This window comes from Callorhinus ursinus, unplaced genomic scaffold (genome assembly GCF_003265705.2).
Source record: "Callorhinus ursinus isolate GAN/ISIS: 27379988/994484 unplaced genomic scaffold, GSC_fseal_2.0 scaffold27, whole genome shotgun sequence".
NCBI lineage: Eukaryota > Metazoa > Chordata > Mammalia > Carnivora > Otariidae > Callorhinus > Callorhinus ursinus.
The window spans coordinates 4,157,947-4,175,492 of record NW_027397089.1 but is presented as its reverse complement, the minus strand read 5'-3'; the positions used below and the strand labels follow the sequence as shown (position 1 = coordinate 4,175,492).

General features: G+C 38.6%; 1 protein-coding gene across 2 annotated transcripts in view; it reads right to left on the bottom strand.

Annotated features, from left to right (window-relative positions):
* The window catches only part of DENND5B (DENN domain containing 5B), a 182,814-nt gene that overhangs the window by 78,642 nt on the left and 86,626 nt on the right, over positions 1 to 17,546 (bottom strand). For both annotated transcript variants that reach the window (XM_025879559.2, XM_025879560.2), the window contains one exon: positions 15,882 to 16,548. In XM_025879559.2, coding sequence (XP_025735344.1) covers positions 15,882 to 16,548 — 667 coding nt within the window. The remainder of the gene's footprint in view (positions 1 to 15,881; positions 16,549 to 17,546) is intronic.

The window sequence follows — 17,546 nt, the reverse complement described above, 5'->3', positions numbered from 1 at the left end:
GTTGCTAGGGCCTGGAAGGAGGGGGACATGGAGAAGTGTCCAACATGTATAGAGTTTCAGTGTTACAAGATGGAAAATTCTAGAGACTGACTGCATAACAACGTGAATATACTTAATCCTACTGAACTGTTCACTAAGAAGTAATTACGATGGTGAATGGTATGTATTTCTTTTTTTAAAGATTTATTTATCTGTTTAAAAAAATTTTTTATTTACTTATTTGAAAGAGAGAGACACAGCAAGAGAGGGAACACAAGCAGGGGGAGTGGGAGAAGGAGAAGCAGGCTTCCTGCTGAGCAGGGAGCCTGATACGGGGCTCGATCCCAGGACCCTGGGATCATGACCTGAGCCGAAGGCAGACGTTTAACGCCTGAGCCACCCAGGCGCCCCTTATTTATTTTAGAGAAAGAACTTGGGGGGGGGGTCGGGGCAGAAGGAGAGGGAGGGAGAGACTCTCAAGCAGACTCCCCGCTGAGTGCAGAGCCCAACTTGGGGCTTGATCTCACGACCCTGAGATCATGACCAGAGCCGAAATTAAAAGTTGGATGCTCAACCAACTGAGCCACCCAGGTGCCCTGGTATGTACTTCTTTAAACACAATTTTTAAAAAAACTACTAAATCAGGGGTGCCTGGGTGGCTCAGTCGGTTAAGCATTCTGACTCGATTTCACCTCAGGTCATGATCTCAGGGTCCTGTGATCAAGCCCCATGTGGGATTCCACACTCAGCGGGGAGTCTGCTTGAGATTCTCTCCCCCTCTGCCCCTCCCCCCATGCATGCTTTCTCTCTCAAATCAATCAATCAATCAATCAATCTTTAACAACTTGTTAAAAGCTATATGAAAATAACCTGTGGGCAAAAGAATCCAAAAAAATGGATAATTTATGAGAATAATTTGAATTTAACTTAAAAAGGGTGTTTTATTTGATGTCAGATGACTTTTAAAAAAGCATACACACGTGTTTCAAAGTCAAACAGGGTTTGCAAAATAGGTAATGAACCAAGTATTCATTGAGAATTGCTTTTTATTAAAAATTCTTTTTTTAAAAGATTTTATTTATTTGAGAGAGAGAGACAGAGAGACAGAGTATGAGCAGTGAGGAGGGTAGAGCAGACTCCCCACTGAGCAGGGAGCTCAATGCAGGGCTTGATCCCAGGACCCTGAGATCATGACCTGAGCCTAAGGCAGACGCTTAACTGACTGACCCACTCAGGCACACCTAAAAATTCTTATTTAATTCACAATTTCAAGTGTAAAAAGTACGTTAATCACAAGTTAGCCATGACATTCTGTAGAGCCTCCAAAAATCACTGGCAATGATTGACATCAGGCATTTTTAAAGCAAATTATTTAAAATGAAAATATGCTTCTCTATATCTATTCATTCATAAGAATATAATTTTCTAATACCCATGACTACTTGTGAAAAGTGGTATCTCTTACTGTTTCAACAGATGTTAAGAGAAAAAATAAAGTATCTATGTATATAACTATGTACTTAAATTGTTTAAAGTAGATTAAATATAATGGGTAAGTGTTGGCAAAAGAGAAAACAGACTTGGATTATTTTCCTATTTTATATTATTAATAGTTAAATTATGCCTAGCAGTTGTTATATTCTGTAACAGTTGACACAATCAATCTGTTCATTTTAATTTTTGTTCAGTGATCTTTTTCAAATACTTCTACTAATGGCAGTATGATGGACTAGAGCTCCTAATCTAAACTAAAAATGCTAAATAAAATAATTTTAAAACACCAATTCATGAATATATGGATTTGCAAAAAGTAAGGGATGACGTCATTAGAGGCCAGGAAAAAAATGGGAACAGGAGTCCAGTGTGGTAAAGCTGAAGTGTCTAGCTCTCTTTGAGGCATCTACTAATCCAAGGTGGTTAGAGCTTCAGTTTTATTTCTGTGCATATTGGGGAACAAAGTCCAATAAGGGCTGGGATTCAGACCGTAGATCCTCTTGCATAAAGCAGGACCTAAAACAGGAGAAACCTCAGGGAAAAGGGATCGGGAAAGGAAAAACAAAACAATAATAATAAAAGAAACACTGTACTGCCAGGAAAGTTGTCTGTCCTGGCCCTAGCTCTGGGAGGGAGGGGGAAAAAGCCCCTTGAGAATTTCTATCTACTGGCCAGTTTTTGGGTAAGTTTAGGGCCAAAACTCATGCTATCTGTATGGCCCAAAGAAACACAAAGGTGAGAATTTTGCTGGAGGGGATGGGGGAGGAGGGATGGGGTAACTGGGTGATGTAATTGAGTACTGGGTGTTACATAAGACTGATGAATCACTGAACTCTACCTCTGAAACTAATAATACACTATATGTTAATTAATTGAATTTAAATTTAAAAAAATGAAGTAGATCTGGTGTGGAGCCTACCTAAAAAAATAAATAAAGTAGACCTGTGTTGCCTGTGAACTCAGATGCTTGGTGAAAGAAAATATAAAATCATTCCTGGAGGAAGAAACCCTCAATCTTTAACCCATCAGATACTGAATTTATCTGATAAATAATATAAAATATGTATGTGTAATGTTTAAAACTGTTTTAGGGCCACCTAAGTAAAATGTCAAAGGAAGGATTAACTACAGATTAAACACAGGTAAAAAGAGAATAAGCTGGGGAAACAGATAAAGAGAAATCACCCAGAATGCAGCAAAGAGACACAAAGAGAGATTGAGAGATATGGAAGATGGAGTGAAACAGATTAACAGGTTTAATTAAAGTGTCAGGAGGAAAAATAGAAAAAAGATGGATGGAAGTAATAAGAAAGATGGTTGAAAATTTTCCAAAAACTACTGAAACACACTAACCCTATATTTCACAACGAATCGCAAGCAGAACAAATAAAGAAACTCTCATCTAGATAAATTACTGTGAAAATATAGGTCATCAAAGGCAAAAAGAAAATCTCATATACAGCCAGAGTGAAAAGACAGATTTCCGGCCAATGGATGACAATTAGGGTGACTGATAGATTAGAAAATCTTTCTCAACAGCTACTGTGGAAACCACAAGATGGTAGAATCTTATTTTCAAAGTGCTAACAGAAGGAAAAAAACCACTTTTAACCTAGCGTTTAATATCTAGTAAAATCATCTTTCAAAAACACAGGCAAAAAGAAAACAGTTTCAGATGAACAAAATCTCATTGAAAATGCCACCTCATTTGGGGAATGTCTAAGGATATACTTTAGGAAGGAGACTGATCCCAGAAGAACTATTTAAGATACAAAATGGAATGTGAATTTTTAAGAAACAGCAATTGTGGTATTTAAAAGAAAACCACATGGGCGACTGGGTGGCTCAGTCAGTTAACTATCTGCCCAAAGTCTTGGGATCGAGTCCCCACACTGGGCTTCCTGCCCAGCAGGGAGTATGCTTCTCTCTCTCCCTCTGTCCCTTCCCCCACCCACCCTGCTGGCACTCTCTTCCTCTCTCTAGCAAAAATAAATAAAATCTTTAAAAAAAGTTAAAAAAAAAAAAAAGGAAAGAAAAAGAAAACCACAGATGTAAAATGGCGTTATTTACTTGTACTAGGCCATGTCACCAATCCTGGGGCTTAGTACCTAATCTAATGACAGTTTCAACCTCCCCCAGAAATGCAGTCTTAACTGGTCAGTCTGGAATTTCCTGGTCAGTACTGGTGAGGTAATCCACCTAATAAGACCCTTTTGTCCCCATAGGAAAGTGACCTCACCCAAAATGATCCTTTTTTCTGTTTATGACTTCTTTGTCCTGCCTTTAAAAACCTTTCCCTTTCTATAGACCTTTGGAGCACCCCTGTACTTGTTAGGTGGGATACTGCCCAATTCATGAATTAATAAAGCCAATTACATCTTTATAATTTACTTGGTTGAATTTCTGTCATTTAACAGTGGGTAAAGTTAAACAAAACCAAGTGTATAAAGTAAAATGTCTTATATCAACTGTAGCAAGTAAGCTATGATGGGGGTGACTGGAATTAAAGTATCTTACATATTAATATTTTAAACTTTCTGATTGACATATGACTAAGTGTTCATGTTAAAATTCCAAAATTTACCATTAAGAAAGGGAAACAGCTTCCTACATTAATTAAATGGAAAAAACTGCAATGAGAAGAGAGAAGGCACAAATAAACAGTATTCGGAATAAAAAGGGAGACAAAACTACAGATAGAGCAGAGATTACGAAGAAAAGGGAATATTAAGACCTTCGGCAAATAAGTAGAAAGCTTTAGAATTTGTTCCTAGAGAAAATATAAATGAACAAAAATTGATTCAAGAAAAAAAAATTAAATAAATTAATTCAAGAAGAGAGGAGCTTCTGGGTTGGCAGACAGTGACACTGAGGTGTTGCGCCTGAAGAGCAGCATGGAAGCTCTGTGCCCACCCCATTCCCCCAATACATTTCTTACAAATCTTCCATTTGCCTGTTCCTGAGTCGTAGGTTTTATAATAAACCGGTGACTGTAAGGAAAATGCTTTCCAGAGTTCCAATTCGTTCTAAGTGAGTTACTGAGTCTGAGTGGTGGCTTGTGTAAACTCCTGAATTTAGAGTTGGCTAGATAGAAATGAGGGTTGCCTGGACACCCCATTTGTAGCTAGTGTCTGAAGTGAAGACAGTCTTGTGGGACCAAATCCCTAAACCTGTGGAGTCTGGTGTTAACTCCGGTAGTTAGTATCAGAATTGAATTGAAATGTTGCACACTCAGTTGGTGTGGAAACTTACTGGGACTTACTGGAAAGAAGCTCTTGTTCAGTGTCACGAAACACCTATCATTTGGTATCAGAAAATGTGGGATTCACTAGAAAGGCCCAGATTCACAGAAATCTGTGGTTTGGGAAGAGAAAGGAGAGAGGTATGGGGCGATGAGGAAATTTTGATTCCTGAGTGGCTACATGGTCACTAAGGGTGTGGAACAGCAGCTGAGGTAAGTTACTGAAGGTGAAAGTTACCAATGGAATTTATAGATGAATCCAACTCTTGGGGAACTGGTTCATGAGATGCCTGAGGAAATGCAAACCAAAAAGAAAAAAAATGAAATACACAATCCCTTCGTTATTGTTATCTATAATAACAAAAATAAAGTTAAGAATGAGTGCTGGTCACACTTGATGCTACACAAAGTTGAACTTCTGCCAAGTAGCCTTAAGGCTGTCCCAAAAGGGAAAAATTATGTGAGGACAACAAAGAGCACTTCTCAGACCTCTGGTCACTCAAGTTTGTATGTAGGGCAGGACAAAACCAAGAAGCTACTGAAACCAGGGGGCATAGTGTGAAGGAGCTATCTCATTTTGTATATCAGTATCAACTTCTTGAAGAACCCCTTCTAAAATGGACTGAGGGCGCCTGGGTGGCTCAGTTGTTAGGCGACTGCCTTCGGCTCGGGTCATGATCCTGGAGTCCCGGGATCGAGTCCCACATTGGGCTCCCTGCTCAGCAGGGAGTCTGCTTCTCCCTCTGACCCTCTCCCCTCTCATGCTCTCTATCTCATTCTCTCTCTCAAATAAATAAATAAAAAATTTTTAGAAAAAAAATAAAATGGATTGAGAGAGTAATTCAGGAATGGTATCTTTGTTTTGAAATGCTGCAGGGTAGAAGAGCATGTTTGGGTTGATGCAAGACCCACAGCTAACTATGAGAGGATCACAAGAGGCTATCCATGATCCACACACATAGCAGGTTATTCCTGAAGAACAGATAGTCTGGTGGACTGGATAAAAGTCACTGTAAAGTCTGTTTATACTGAGGAATGGGGACTGCCTGATTCCCTCTATAAATACCAAGTGGAACACCCCAGATGAAGCAGTTAATAGGCTTCACATGCAAGCCATGTAGGATTAGCTTTATAATAACTGGGATACTCACCCACTGAATATGCCCATTACCAGGTCATGGTAAATGCTGAGGGCCCCTTCTGCATAGGTACCTCATATAACCTTACTGCCACAAAATCAGTCAGAGAAGCCTTATCAAATTTGCGATCCCAGCTGCTCCTCATGAATCTTAACAGATACTAATAAAAATATTAGGTTAACAAGAATATGCGGAGAGGCAGATGGGGAGACTCAAGGGACTTTTCCCAGCAAGGTGGAAATCTTTTAAGTTATTAAGAAATAGGGATATTTCTTAAAGCAAATATTGATAGAAGTGAAACAAAGAGGAAAAGGAAAAACGAGTGTCAAGTGACTCATTCCAGCAGGGTGTAAATCTTTAGATGGTTATTGAAAAATGGGACAAATAAAACAGACACTGATGGGGCTGAAACAAGGTCTTAGTAACGGCACTCTCTAAGGCTAGATAGACCAAAGGAACCCCTTGTTGGTACTCCTACATTAAAAGACACCAAACAAGTTGTGTCTATTTACTCCTGTTTGGAAAAATTTAAAATGTGGGAAAGGCAAAGATTATAATGAGAAACCAGACCTGGAATCGTATAGGGCAACAGTCGGGCAGAATAATCAAGACAAAGGCCAACAACGGCACCTGGGTGGCTCAGTCAGCTGAGCGGCTGACTCTCGGTTGTGGCTCGGGTCATGATCTCGGGGGGTCCTGGGATCAAGCCCCATGGGGCTCCGTGCTCAGCTGGGTAGTCCACCCCTCCCCCTACTCTCACTCAAGTGCTCACTCTCTATTGCTAAAATAAATAAAAATAAACAAATCTTAAAAAAAAAACTAAAGATTGACAAAAGGGCCAAGGTCTCTTGGCTTACCCCCTTGGGGAGACCCAAAGCCTAATGCACAAGAGTGGGGAAAATGGTCAGTGGGTGAAGAGAAGTTTCTGAGACTCCTTCACACAGGAACCTCATGTACTGTGGTACCAAGACCCTTTAGTGAAGTCTTAATGTGGGCTACAATTACAATTAGACTGATAGAACATAAAGAGTTTTGAGGTTGAAAGCATTAAAGTGGAAGTTTGGGTAAAAATTACAATGTTTAAATAGGCTTTACTTCAAACTACATATTTAATGCAATCCCTATCAAAACACCGCCAGCATTTTTCACAGAGCTAGAACGAACAATCCTAAAATTTTTATGGAACCACAAAAGACTCCAAATAGCCAAAGGAATTCTGAAAAACAAAACTGGAGGCATCATGAGTCCAGATTTCAAGCTATATTACAAAGTTATAGTCATCAAGACAGTATGGCACTGGCATGAAAACAAATGGATCAATGGAACAGAACAGAAAACCCAGAAATGAGCCCACAAACTATATGGCCAACTAATCTTCGATAAAGCAGGAAAGAATATCCAATGGAAAAAAGACAGTCTCTTCAACCAATGGTGTTGGGAAAACCAGAGAGTAACATGCAGAAGAATGAAACTGACCACTTTCTTACACCACATACAAAAATAAATTCAAGATGGATTAAACACCTAAATGTGAGATGGGAAATCATCAAAATCCTAGAGGAGAATAAAGGCAGCAACCTCTGTGACCTTGGCCACAGCCACTTCTTGCCAAGCACATCACTGGAGGCAAGAGAAACAAGCAAAAATGAACTATCGGGACTTCATCAAGATAGAAAGCTTCTGCACAGCAAAGGAAACAGGTAGCCTATGGAATGGGAGAAGATATTTGCAAATGACATATCTGATAAAGGGTTAGTATCCAAAATCTATAAAGACCTTATCAAACTCAACAACCAAAAAACAAATAATCCAGTTAAGAAATGGGCAGAAGAAAATAAAATCTTTTAAAAATAAATAAATAAATAAAGGGGCGCCTGGGTGGCTCAGTTAAGTGTTTGCCTTCGGCTCAAGTCATGATCCCACGATCCTGGGATCAAGCCCCATGTCGGGCTCTCTGCTCAGTTAGGAGCCTGCTTCTCCTTCTCCCTCCTACCTGCCGCTCTGCCTGCTTGTGATCCCTCCCTCTCTCTCCATCAAATAAATAAATAAAATCTTTAAATAAATAAATAAAAGAAGTAAGACATGACTAGACACCTTTCCAAGGAAGACATCTAGACAGCTAACAGACACATGAAAAGATGCTCAACACATCACTCATCATCAGAGAAATACAAACTGAAACCACGATGAGACACCACCTCACACCAGTCAGAATGGCTAAAATTAACAACACAAGAAACCAATAGGTGTTGGTGAGGATGCGGAGAAAGGGGAACCCTCTTGCACTGCTGGCAGGAACGCAAATTGGTACAACCACTGTGGAAAACAGTGTGGAGGTTCCTCAAAAAGTTAAAGATAAAACTACCCTACAACCCACCAATTGCACTACTAGGTACCCAAAGGATACAAAAATACAGATTTGAAGGGGTACACACACCATGATATTTATAGCAGCATTATCGACAACAGCTAAATTATGGAGAGAGCCCAAATGTCCATCAACTTATGAATGGATAAAGAAGATGTGGTGTATATGGTGTACACACACACACACACACACACACACACACACACACACACACAACAGAATATTACTCAGCCATCAAAAAATTGAAATTTGCCATTTGCAACAACGTGGATGGAGCTAAAGTGTATTATGTTAAGTGAAGTAAGTCAGAGAAAGACAAATACATGATCTCACTCATATGTGGAATTTAAGAAAGAAAACAGATGAGTATCCGGGAAGGGGGGAAATAAAGGCGAGAGGGTAACAAACCGTAAGAAACTCTTAACAGAGAACACACGGGAGGTGGGTGGGGGATGGGCTAGATAGGTGATGGGTATTAAAGATGGCACTTGTTGTGTGAGCACTGAATGTTGTATGTAAGTGATGAATCACTGAATTCTACTCCAGAATATGTTAACTAAATTGTAAACAAAAAATAAGTAAATAAATAGGCTTCACCTGAATGTTTTATGCGAATGGATATTTTGTATGACTGCAGAATACTTCCCCCAGAAGTAAAACAGAAAGCACAGAAATTGCCCTTCAAGCAGTATTAACTGGACATGCTATATGGGGATAAGACTGCCTGAGCCTGCACAGTATAGAAAAGCAGCAGGAGTCCTGGTATGGACAAATTCCACACCACAGCCCTATGTGCCCAGCAAAGACAGACTATGGCAAAAATCTGTGAGCACCTCCCAGTAATGAGTACTGGGATGTTGGACTAGAGAACTTCCATGAGAGGCAATTACTAGCTTACTTACTGGACATTAAACTGTTCCTATGAATGAAAGACATAAAATAATCTTGAAATCTGAAATACTCATGATGTCTTAGGTAATGTTGGAAAAACATTCTAATGGAGAAGGCAATGTTTAGATGAATTCCAAAATCAAATGGAAACTTTATACAGGATCTTGTTACAAGGAGAATGCAAGGAGGAGATAAAGAACCAGGAGCCTCTTTTCCCATAGGACTCACTCTGGAATGTGTAAGGAGTGCCAGATTCTGTTGTCACTTGTAGAATCCTGAAATCTATCTGTACTGGAGCTGAACCTAAGCTGGAACCTAAGCTGTGCCCTTCCAAAGGTAGAAGCATCTGGGTTTAAATAAAAAGGAGGAGGAATAGTAGCTGCGGGTAAAGGAAAGAATAAATGAGTTATATAGTAAGGGAAATCCCATATACATTAACACCTCAAAGGGGCTTAAAGCAAGAGATAATATTGTCTCTTAGCTCAATTATACCAGATGCCTTGAAAGATGAAACCATGTATTGCTTAGACCACTACTGCTTTTGGAACCTGACAAGGGCAAATGAAAGTCTGCACTGCAAACCTGAGTGACCTCAACCTGGGAGACATTTTCATACAATAAGGATGATGGACTGAACTAACTGTTAATGACTGAATGGGACTAGTAAGGACTAGTAATGTGCCAGCATCTTTTAACTATCGGGATTCTTTTGCTATATGGGATCCATGGTCAAATACCGGGGGGGGGTAGCCTGTGGTACAATAAAACATATTTGGTCTTTGTTTATAGGTGATGGTAATGGTGAAGAAGAAGGAGGAAGAGGAGGAGGAAAGAAGGTAGAAGGAGGGGGGCAGGAAGGGAAGGAGAACCTAAATAAATTATTAGAGACTGATCTGGTACCTTACATCTTCCCAACAAGACCAAACAGTTTACAGACAAGTTCTCTCAAACTTAGTCATGGAACAAATAACTACACCCTTAAATAAAGTTATCTCTATCTTCCAGAAAAAAAAGAGAACATTTTCCAACTCAGTGTATAAAGCTAGAATAGCCTTAATTCCAAAGCCAGACAAGATAGTACAAGAAGTGAACATTGTAAGTCAAATCATTAAAAAACATAGATGCAAAAATTCTAATAAAAAAAATTAGCCAACTAAATCAAGCCATATTTAAAAATTAATAATACATTGTAACCAAGTAAGGTTTATCTCAGGAATACAGGGATGGATTTTTCACCTTCTTTAGTGATCAAAAGGAGAAAAACATGGTCATATTACTTGATGCAGAAAGAGCATCCAATAAAATACAACATGAATTCATGATTTTTGAAAACTTGAACAAACTACGAATAAAGGGAACTTCCTTAACCTAGTACAAGGTAGTCACCAAGAACACTACAGCAAATGTTATACTTTATAGTGAAACACTAAGTGTTCTTTTTAGGGGCACCTGGGTGGCTCGGCTGGTTAAGTGTCCAACTCTTGGTTTCAGCTCAGGTCATAATCTCAGGGTTGTGAGATCAAGGCCCCCCACCTCGTGCTCCATGCTGGGCGTGGAGCCTGCTTGAGATTCTTACTCCCTCTTCCTCTGCCCTGTCCCCCGCCCTCACCCACCCAGCAGTCTCTCTCTCTCAATAAATAAAATCTAAATAAATAAAGAGATAGATAAATGTGCTCTTTTTAAAAGCAGGAAAAAGACAAGGATGCTGCTACTATCAATTCTATTCTATACTGTACTGGGGAGTCTAGTGTAGTAAGGCAAGAAAAAGAAATAAAGTGAGAAATATTGGAACAGAAGAGAAAAAACTGTCATTATTTGTAATTATCTACTATTGTAAAACCTTACTGAGAGACATTAAACAAGACCCTTAGAAATAGAGATACATTTCATGGAAGGGAAAACTCAGTATTTTAAATACGTCATTGTCCTCAAATTAGATTCAACGCAATTCCTTCTTTTTTTTAATTTTTTTTTAAAGATTTATTTATTTGAGAGAGAGAGAGAGAATGAGAGAGATAGAGAGCACGAGAGGGAAGAGGGTCAGAGGGAGAAGCAGACTCCCTGCAAAGCAGGGAGCCCGACGTGGGACTCGATCCCGGGACTCCAGGATCATGACCTGAGCCGAAGGCAGTCGCTTAACCAACTGAGCCACCCAGTCGCCCAGATTCAATGCAATTCCAAACAAAGAAGGTAGATTTATCTGTAACACAGCATTATCTATGTTACAAAGTTCTAATGATGATACTATAGATTCAAAGGATTAATGATTTTGAATGCTCTCTTTCAGCTAAGTGCTAAAATGATGTCATTATTTTGTATTGTAGTGTACATATAGACACATGTGAAAAATGTATATTGAATAAATTAGTCTGTTTCTTGGGTAAAAAATAAGGTAATGAGGGAACCGTCCTACCAGATGCCAAGACTTACTTTAAAGCTATAGTTATTTAGTATAGGAACAAAGACTGGCAGAATAAACTGAAATACACCAGAAATATATTCTCACATACAGGAACTTCTATATGACAGAAGTGGCACTCCTGCTCAGAGGAAGGAAGAATGGGTCTGTTCAATAACTACAATAACTAGTTATAGATATTTCTAAAATATTAAATTTGATTTCTTCCTTACAACAAGCAAAAATCAATTTAAAAAAATCAGTTTCTTATACAGTAAGGCCTTAAATGCTAAATATAACTTAAAACATTTAGAAAAAAATGCAGTCTATTTTTATGGTCTCAGAATAGAGAATTTCTGAAACAGAAAGTTATAAGTTAAAAGACTGATAAGTTCAAATTCATGAATATGAAGAGCATCTTAATTCAAAGACCCCTAAAAGAAAATTAAGAGCCACAAATTAGATGAAGATATGGCTACACATGTAATTGACAAAGGATTAATTTCTTGACTATAAAACAAAACATCAAGAGTCTTTATATTAAAATTCTACTTATCACAAAATAAAGCTAATATAAAGACAATGGCCAAAGTTAGTCAAACTCTACTGCTTTTAGGATATAGGTCATGGGAACCCACTTTCTGCCATCAAAATACCAAGTTTGCTTTTATGAAACCCTATAACCAATAAGCTATGGTGTTCAGTTGAGCACACCTAGCAATTTGTGATTAGGAGGCCTCCCACTTTTTCAAGAAAACCGTTAAGTGGCTTCTACTTTCTGACAAGGTTAATTCATGCACAACTTAGAAGAGGGAGGGGAAGAATAGAGGGGAGAGGGGCATTGTGAAGGCCTACAGGCTGGCGTGTCAGTCCAGTGTGAGCTATGGGTAACTGCTTATCTCCACTGTGGAGAACCAAAGAAGGTAAGCAACGCCCCAAAACTGTTCCTGAGACTAATTACTGGTATCAAAAATTAGACACTCATGTTAAGTTCACCCATCTTTTATTTCACCACTGTTCATTTGAAAAGAGGATCGTATCCAAACTTCCCCTGTCCTGTTGCAGGTATTTCCAGGGTACAAAAGAAAGTGATCTTTTCTGATTTGGGGTCCTGGAAAAGAGCCTCTAACTCCTGGGTGCATTCTCTACTTAAAATTTCTAGCTAGTTAACCACCACAAAGTGAGTGTGATATACACACTCTCTAAATAGCAGATTGAATCTGTTTAAATGGGCTATGGACCAGAATTTCAAATCAGTCTAGAAGGACAATTTTCATCACTAAAATCCATCTACTTTGATTCACTTTGGGTTTTCACAGTAATTGTTTAGCACTTACAATGTTTTAAATCTTATGGCATGGCTTTCTTAGTAAGAATTGGAGTATTAGATGTTATTAAAACCCCCTTAACAGGGAAGAATGAAGGAGGGCACCAGAGTACAAATCAACATAATAACTCTTATTTCATTCATTTAAATGAAATCTCTTTCTCTAATGGGAGAGACATTGTCAAAATTAAAATCTTCATTTACACAGAGCTTTCATTTCATACTCTACGGTTATTTAGCATGATCCCTTTATAACAGATTGGCAGGGTGAGTTAATAATTTAAAAATAAATATTGAGACAGATAAGGAAAGGTTAAGTGCCGTGCTCAATACAGTTAACATGGTGGTTAAATGCTCTGGAGAAAGAAAGATCCAAGCCCCATTCTTAGCTCTACACCATTACCTAATAGCTGTGTGATCTCAGGAAGGTTACTAAGCTTCCCTGAGCCTCAACTTCCCTTTCATAAAACATGGATAAGAGCAGTAATTCACTATTGAAGAGAGAAGAATCCCCAAAACAACATACACGGCATTTTTATAGTACAATTCCTAACACAGAGTGATTTCAGTGAATGCTTATAAATTTACCATATGAGACTTTCTTTGGTAGGACACTTAAAATGTGTGTGGGTTGGGGAGAGGGAGAGAGAGACAGACACCTATAATCTCAGGATTCATCTATTGTTCCCTGTATAAAACCAAATTTCAAAAAAACCCCCACAAAACCAATAAAAAACACCTCATTTAGTACAAAAACATGCTCATAAATACTCATGCTTCTTCATTTGAAACTGAATTAAATTGGCGGATATTAATCAACTATAACTTTTCAACAGCTTCCATGAACCAGGGGGGATAAGCTAATCAAACAGCAGAAAGATGAGAGCTCGGGACAGACCACACGCGGTGAGACATACAGTGCTTTTTTTAAAAGAGAAAGTGTGATAATGAAAGGGTTTTTTGGCTAAGAAAAAAAAAAAGCCCTAACATTCAGTATAAGAGAACATTTATTAGGCCCTCAACCCTGAAAACAAATGCCTTGACTATTTAATTTAACAAAGCTATACTTTAAATGCAGTAATATGTTGGACCCATGCAACTTAAAATATACATAATTTATAGAGGATTGTATAGGACTAATAAAACTAGTAATAATTACAATAATATCGGCTATCATTTAGTGCCAGTTATGCCCCAAGTGTCCTGTACAGGTTTTCTTAGTTAACCTTCACAATACATCAGTGAGAGAGAGGGAAAAAACCCTGTTATCTCCATAAAGATGAATTAACTGACACTGAGGAAGATTACATAACTTGTCTATGCTTACAGTTAGTACGGGACAGAGCAGATATTTGAACCTAGGATTGTTAGGACTTCAAAAACCAATATTCTTTCTGGTCCAAACTGCTTCTCTATGCAGAACCAAAACTGAACTAAACGACCTTGAAGATCCCTTGTAAATCTAGGACTGAAATTATTTTTTCTCATAGGTTAATACACCTGAGGGTATCTAGTTACAAGCCCTGTCCCCTTCCAGCAACTCTAACCCCTACCCTGGCTTCAGGGAGAAAAGCAAGAAAGGAGGAAATAGAAAGGAAGAGAGAATTACTTAAAGCTACATGTTTTAGATACAAACAAGTGATCTGCAGGTAATGCTAAGACCTAAGAAAGTGAGAGCAAGAGGAAAGGAAAGAATTTCAGTTGGTCATTAGAGAACTTCCTGACAATAAAAACAGAGGCATCAGAACACATTATCAAAGAACATTATGTAAGATAAACTGAAGAAAATACAACCTCGTGAAGGGCTGTCAACACACAAATAGTGTCAACATACACACAAGATGGGGAAGTACAAATATAGCCTACTTGGCTCAGCCTCACTTATAATTTAAAATAGAAAAGAAAAAAAGGAAAGTGGTAAAATAAGCTTGACGGCAGCAGTCAGGAGATTGCACTACAATTCTGCTAGCCTAAATACAAGTCAGCAAAAAGCTAACCCAAATATTTGTGCCACATTTTTCAAAGAACCAATCAATATGCAGCAACCATTTTATGTTTTCTTTCAACTCACTATCCATTAAGACAGAGCATCTCTATTTCCTCTACAAAATCATGTTCAGATCGGAACCAGTACCCTAAGTTTAAGCTCAAAATTAGCCATCATAAATGCACTCCTAAAATAAAACTCAAATTTTGTTAAGTTTCTTAAGTATGTGCTGGGAGAACGCTGAATAAAAAACATCATAAAGGTAACTTCCTTTTGGGAATAAAAGCAAAATAAAACAAAAACACTCCACATAACTCCAGTAGAGCTGTTAGACCCAAGAGAGTCACATCTAGTGAAATCTCCCACAGGCAAAGATCCAAAGTTGATTGCCTTAGGAAGCTTCAGAGTCAACAGTTTCATTTATGCCTTTCCAATGTCAACTGAGTTTTGATGTGAACCTTTCTCATCTGCAAAGAATGAGACAGCTACATGTTCTTGGTACTAACATCATTCTCTCACTTCCATTATGAAAAGAAATGTGTTTCTTTTTTTTAAAATATTTTATTTATTTAGTTGAGAGAGAAGGAGGAGAGACAGTGAGAGAGCACAAGCAGGTGGAGTGGGAGAGGGAGAAGCGGGCTCCCCGCAGAACAAGGAGCCCGATGTGGGGCTCGATCCCAGGACCCTGGGATCATGACCTGAGCCGAAGGCAGATGCTTAACAAATGAGCCACCCAGGCGCCCTGAAATGTGTTTTTTTTATGATGATCAGGTACTATCTGGAAAAAAGGGCCATTTCCATTAAAAAATAAATACACTCAAGTCAGCCAGATTAAGGCTTTTGTACGCTTTCCTGTTTTTCTCCACAGCCACCGACACCTCAAAGAGAAGTAATATCTTAGCCTCTGGTCCCACCTTAAACAGGTGCTCCTTTTACACAAAACAGAAGACTTCTGACCATTAATTATTTGGTTCTGGTAATATTCCCCATGGAAATGTAGTCGTTGGGATTCCTAAGAACTTTTTTGAGGGAGACTTAAAATCCAGGGAAGACCTACCTTGTGAGTAGAGAAGGATCTGCATCTCTAAAAGAACACAGGTAAACACCTGCACCAGGTTCTCCAATCCCAGAAGCTCGAAGGCCTCTCGAAGAGGGTAATCGGAGAGGGGGAGTTCACTGGGCCCAGGTCTCTGGCAGATGACGGGTTCATAAACACCATAAAATTTCAGTGACCTCCCTGGAGGTGGAAGGGGTACCTCGTAGAGAATGTTATGGATGTAGCTCTCAAGCGGCAAGGGCGGCGGCTGCTGTGAGGTAACTGCCTTGTAAAGCTGGATAAGGAATTTCTTGCAGGCCTGCATGAAAGGCAGCGGTGTGATCAAACATATACTTTTTGAAACATACAGCGTGTCTCTGCTGATGTCATAGGAGTTGTATCGCTGGAGTTTCAAAAGGGAAGTTGTATCTCCCTCGTCAACACTGCTTGCCAGCGAATCCATGCTGCAGGAAGACGAAGCATACACGCCGCTGTAGTGCTCGGCGTTGTGCATCTGGTAGAGCGTCTGCATGGCTGTGCAGATCTGCTTACTTGTAACTTCTTCATAAAAAGTGAGAACAAAACCATAGGTACGAGAACCATCTTCCCGGGTAATTATAAATGAGTGGAACTGAGGGTCTTTATTGTCAGTTTGAGTTCTGAAAGATAGTCCTTTAGGCATGCACAGCTGTGGAGCAAGGGGGAAAAAGTATCAGAATGCAGTACACAAGTAACTTCAAACCAGAGAGAATGTCTGTTGTTGTTAACACAACAGGACTCCAAAGGACACAGGTTTTAAGCATATTTAATATTATTAGCAGCAGCCTTAAGTTAGAAATACACTGTAAGTTCCTCACTGACACACAGATAAAATTATTTTTAAAATATATATAGACAAGGAGAACCATCTTTACTGTGTATCACATGCAGAAGGGTTGACTAAGACTAAGAATGGAAAGATCTTTGACTTGTTCCCAGCAAACCTCTTATCCAAGCCTCTGACCTTCAGCGCCGCATGTGACTTCTCTGAGCCTCATTTTATCTACATTTGCTAATCAATGACTTGAAGGCAAAACAGTCAAAGACACTTTACAAATACTTAATATTTAAGTACCATTTTTGGAGCAATGATGGTAATGTTTCAGAGGAATAGGGAAGTAGGTGAAGGCCCATTTGATAAATTGAAAAAAAAATAAAAACAATAGTATCATTTTCACTATTTTGAACAATATGATACTTGATCTTAGAAACAGAAACTTTAAAATGGAATGATTTTTTGATTTACTGAAGCAGAAGAGTAGAAACAAAGACATTTTAGATTCACTCCAGTAGATATTATGCTTTAGGTCTTGGTAACTACCCAGGATTGAGTCAGACTTGGGAACAAAATTACCTGAGGAGTTGAAGATACTATCTTTAAGATTCTCAAGATGCAATTTGAATTCATTCTTTAAAACATTTTAAGAAAACAAATTACAGAAAATTTGAAATATACTAAGGAAAAAAACTTGTAATTTAACTATCCTAACATAATGATCATTATTAATTTTTATGTATTACTATTTTTGTACTGCAATATGCTTTCTGCATAGAAATAATTTTACCACAGTTATTACATTTTTCTTTTTCAGACTTAACAATCAATCTGATGTGAAATTTAGAAGTTCTCCCCACGTTACTAAGAAA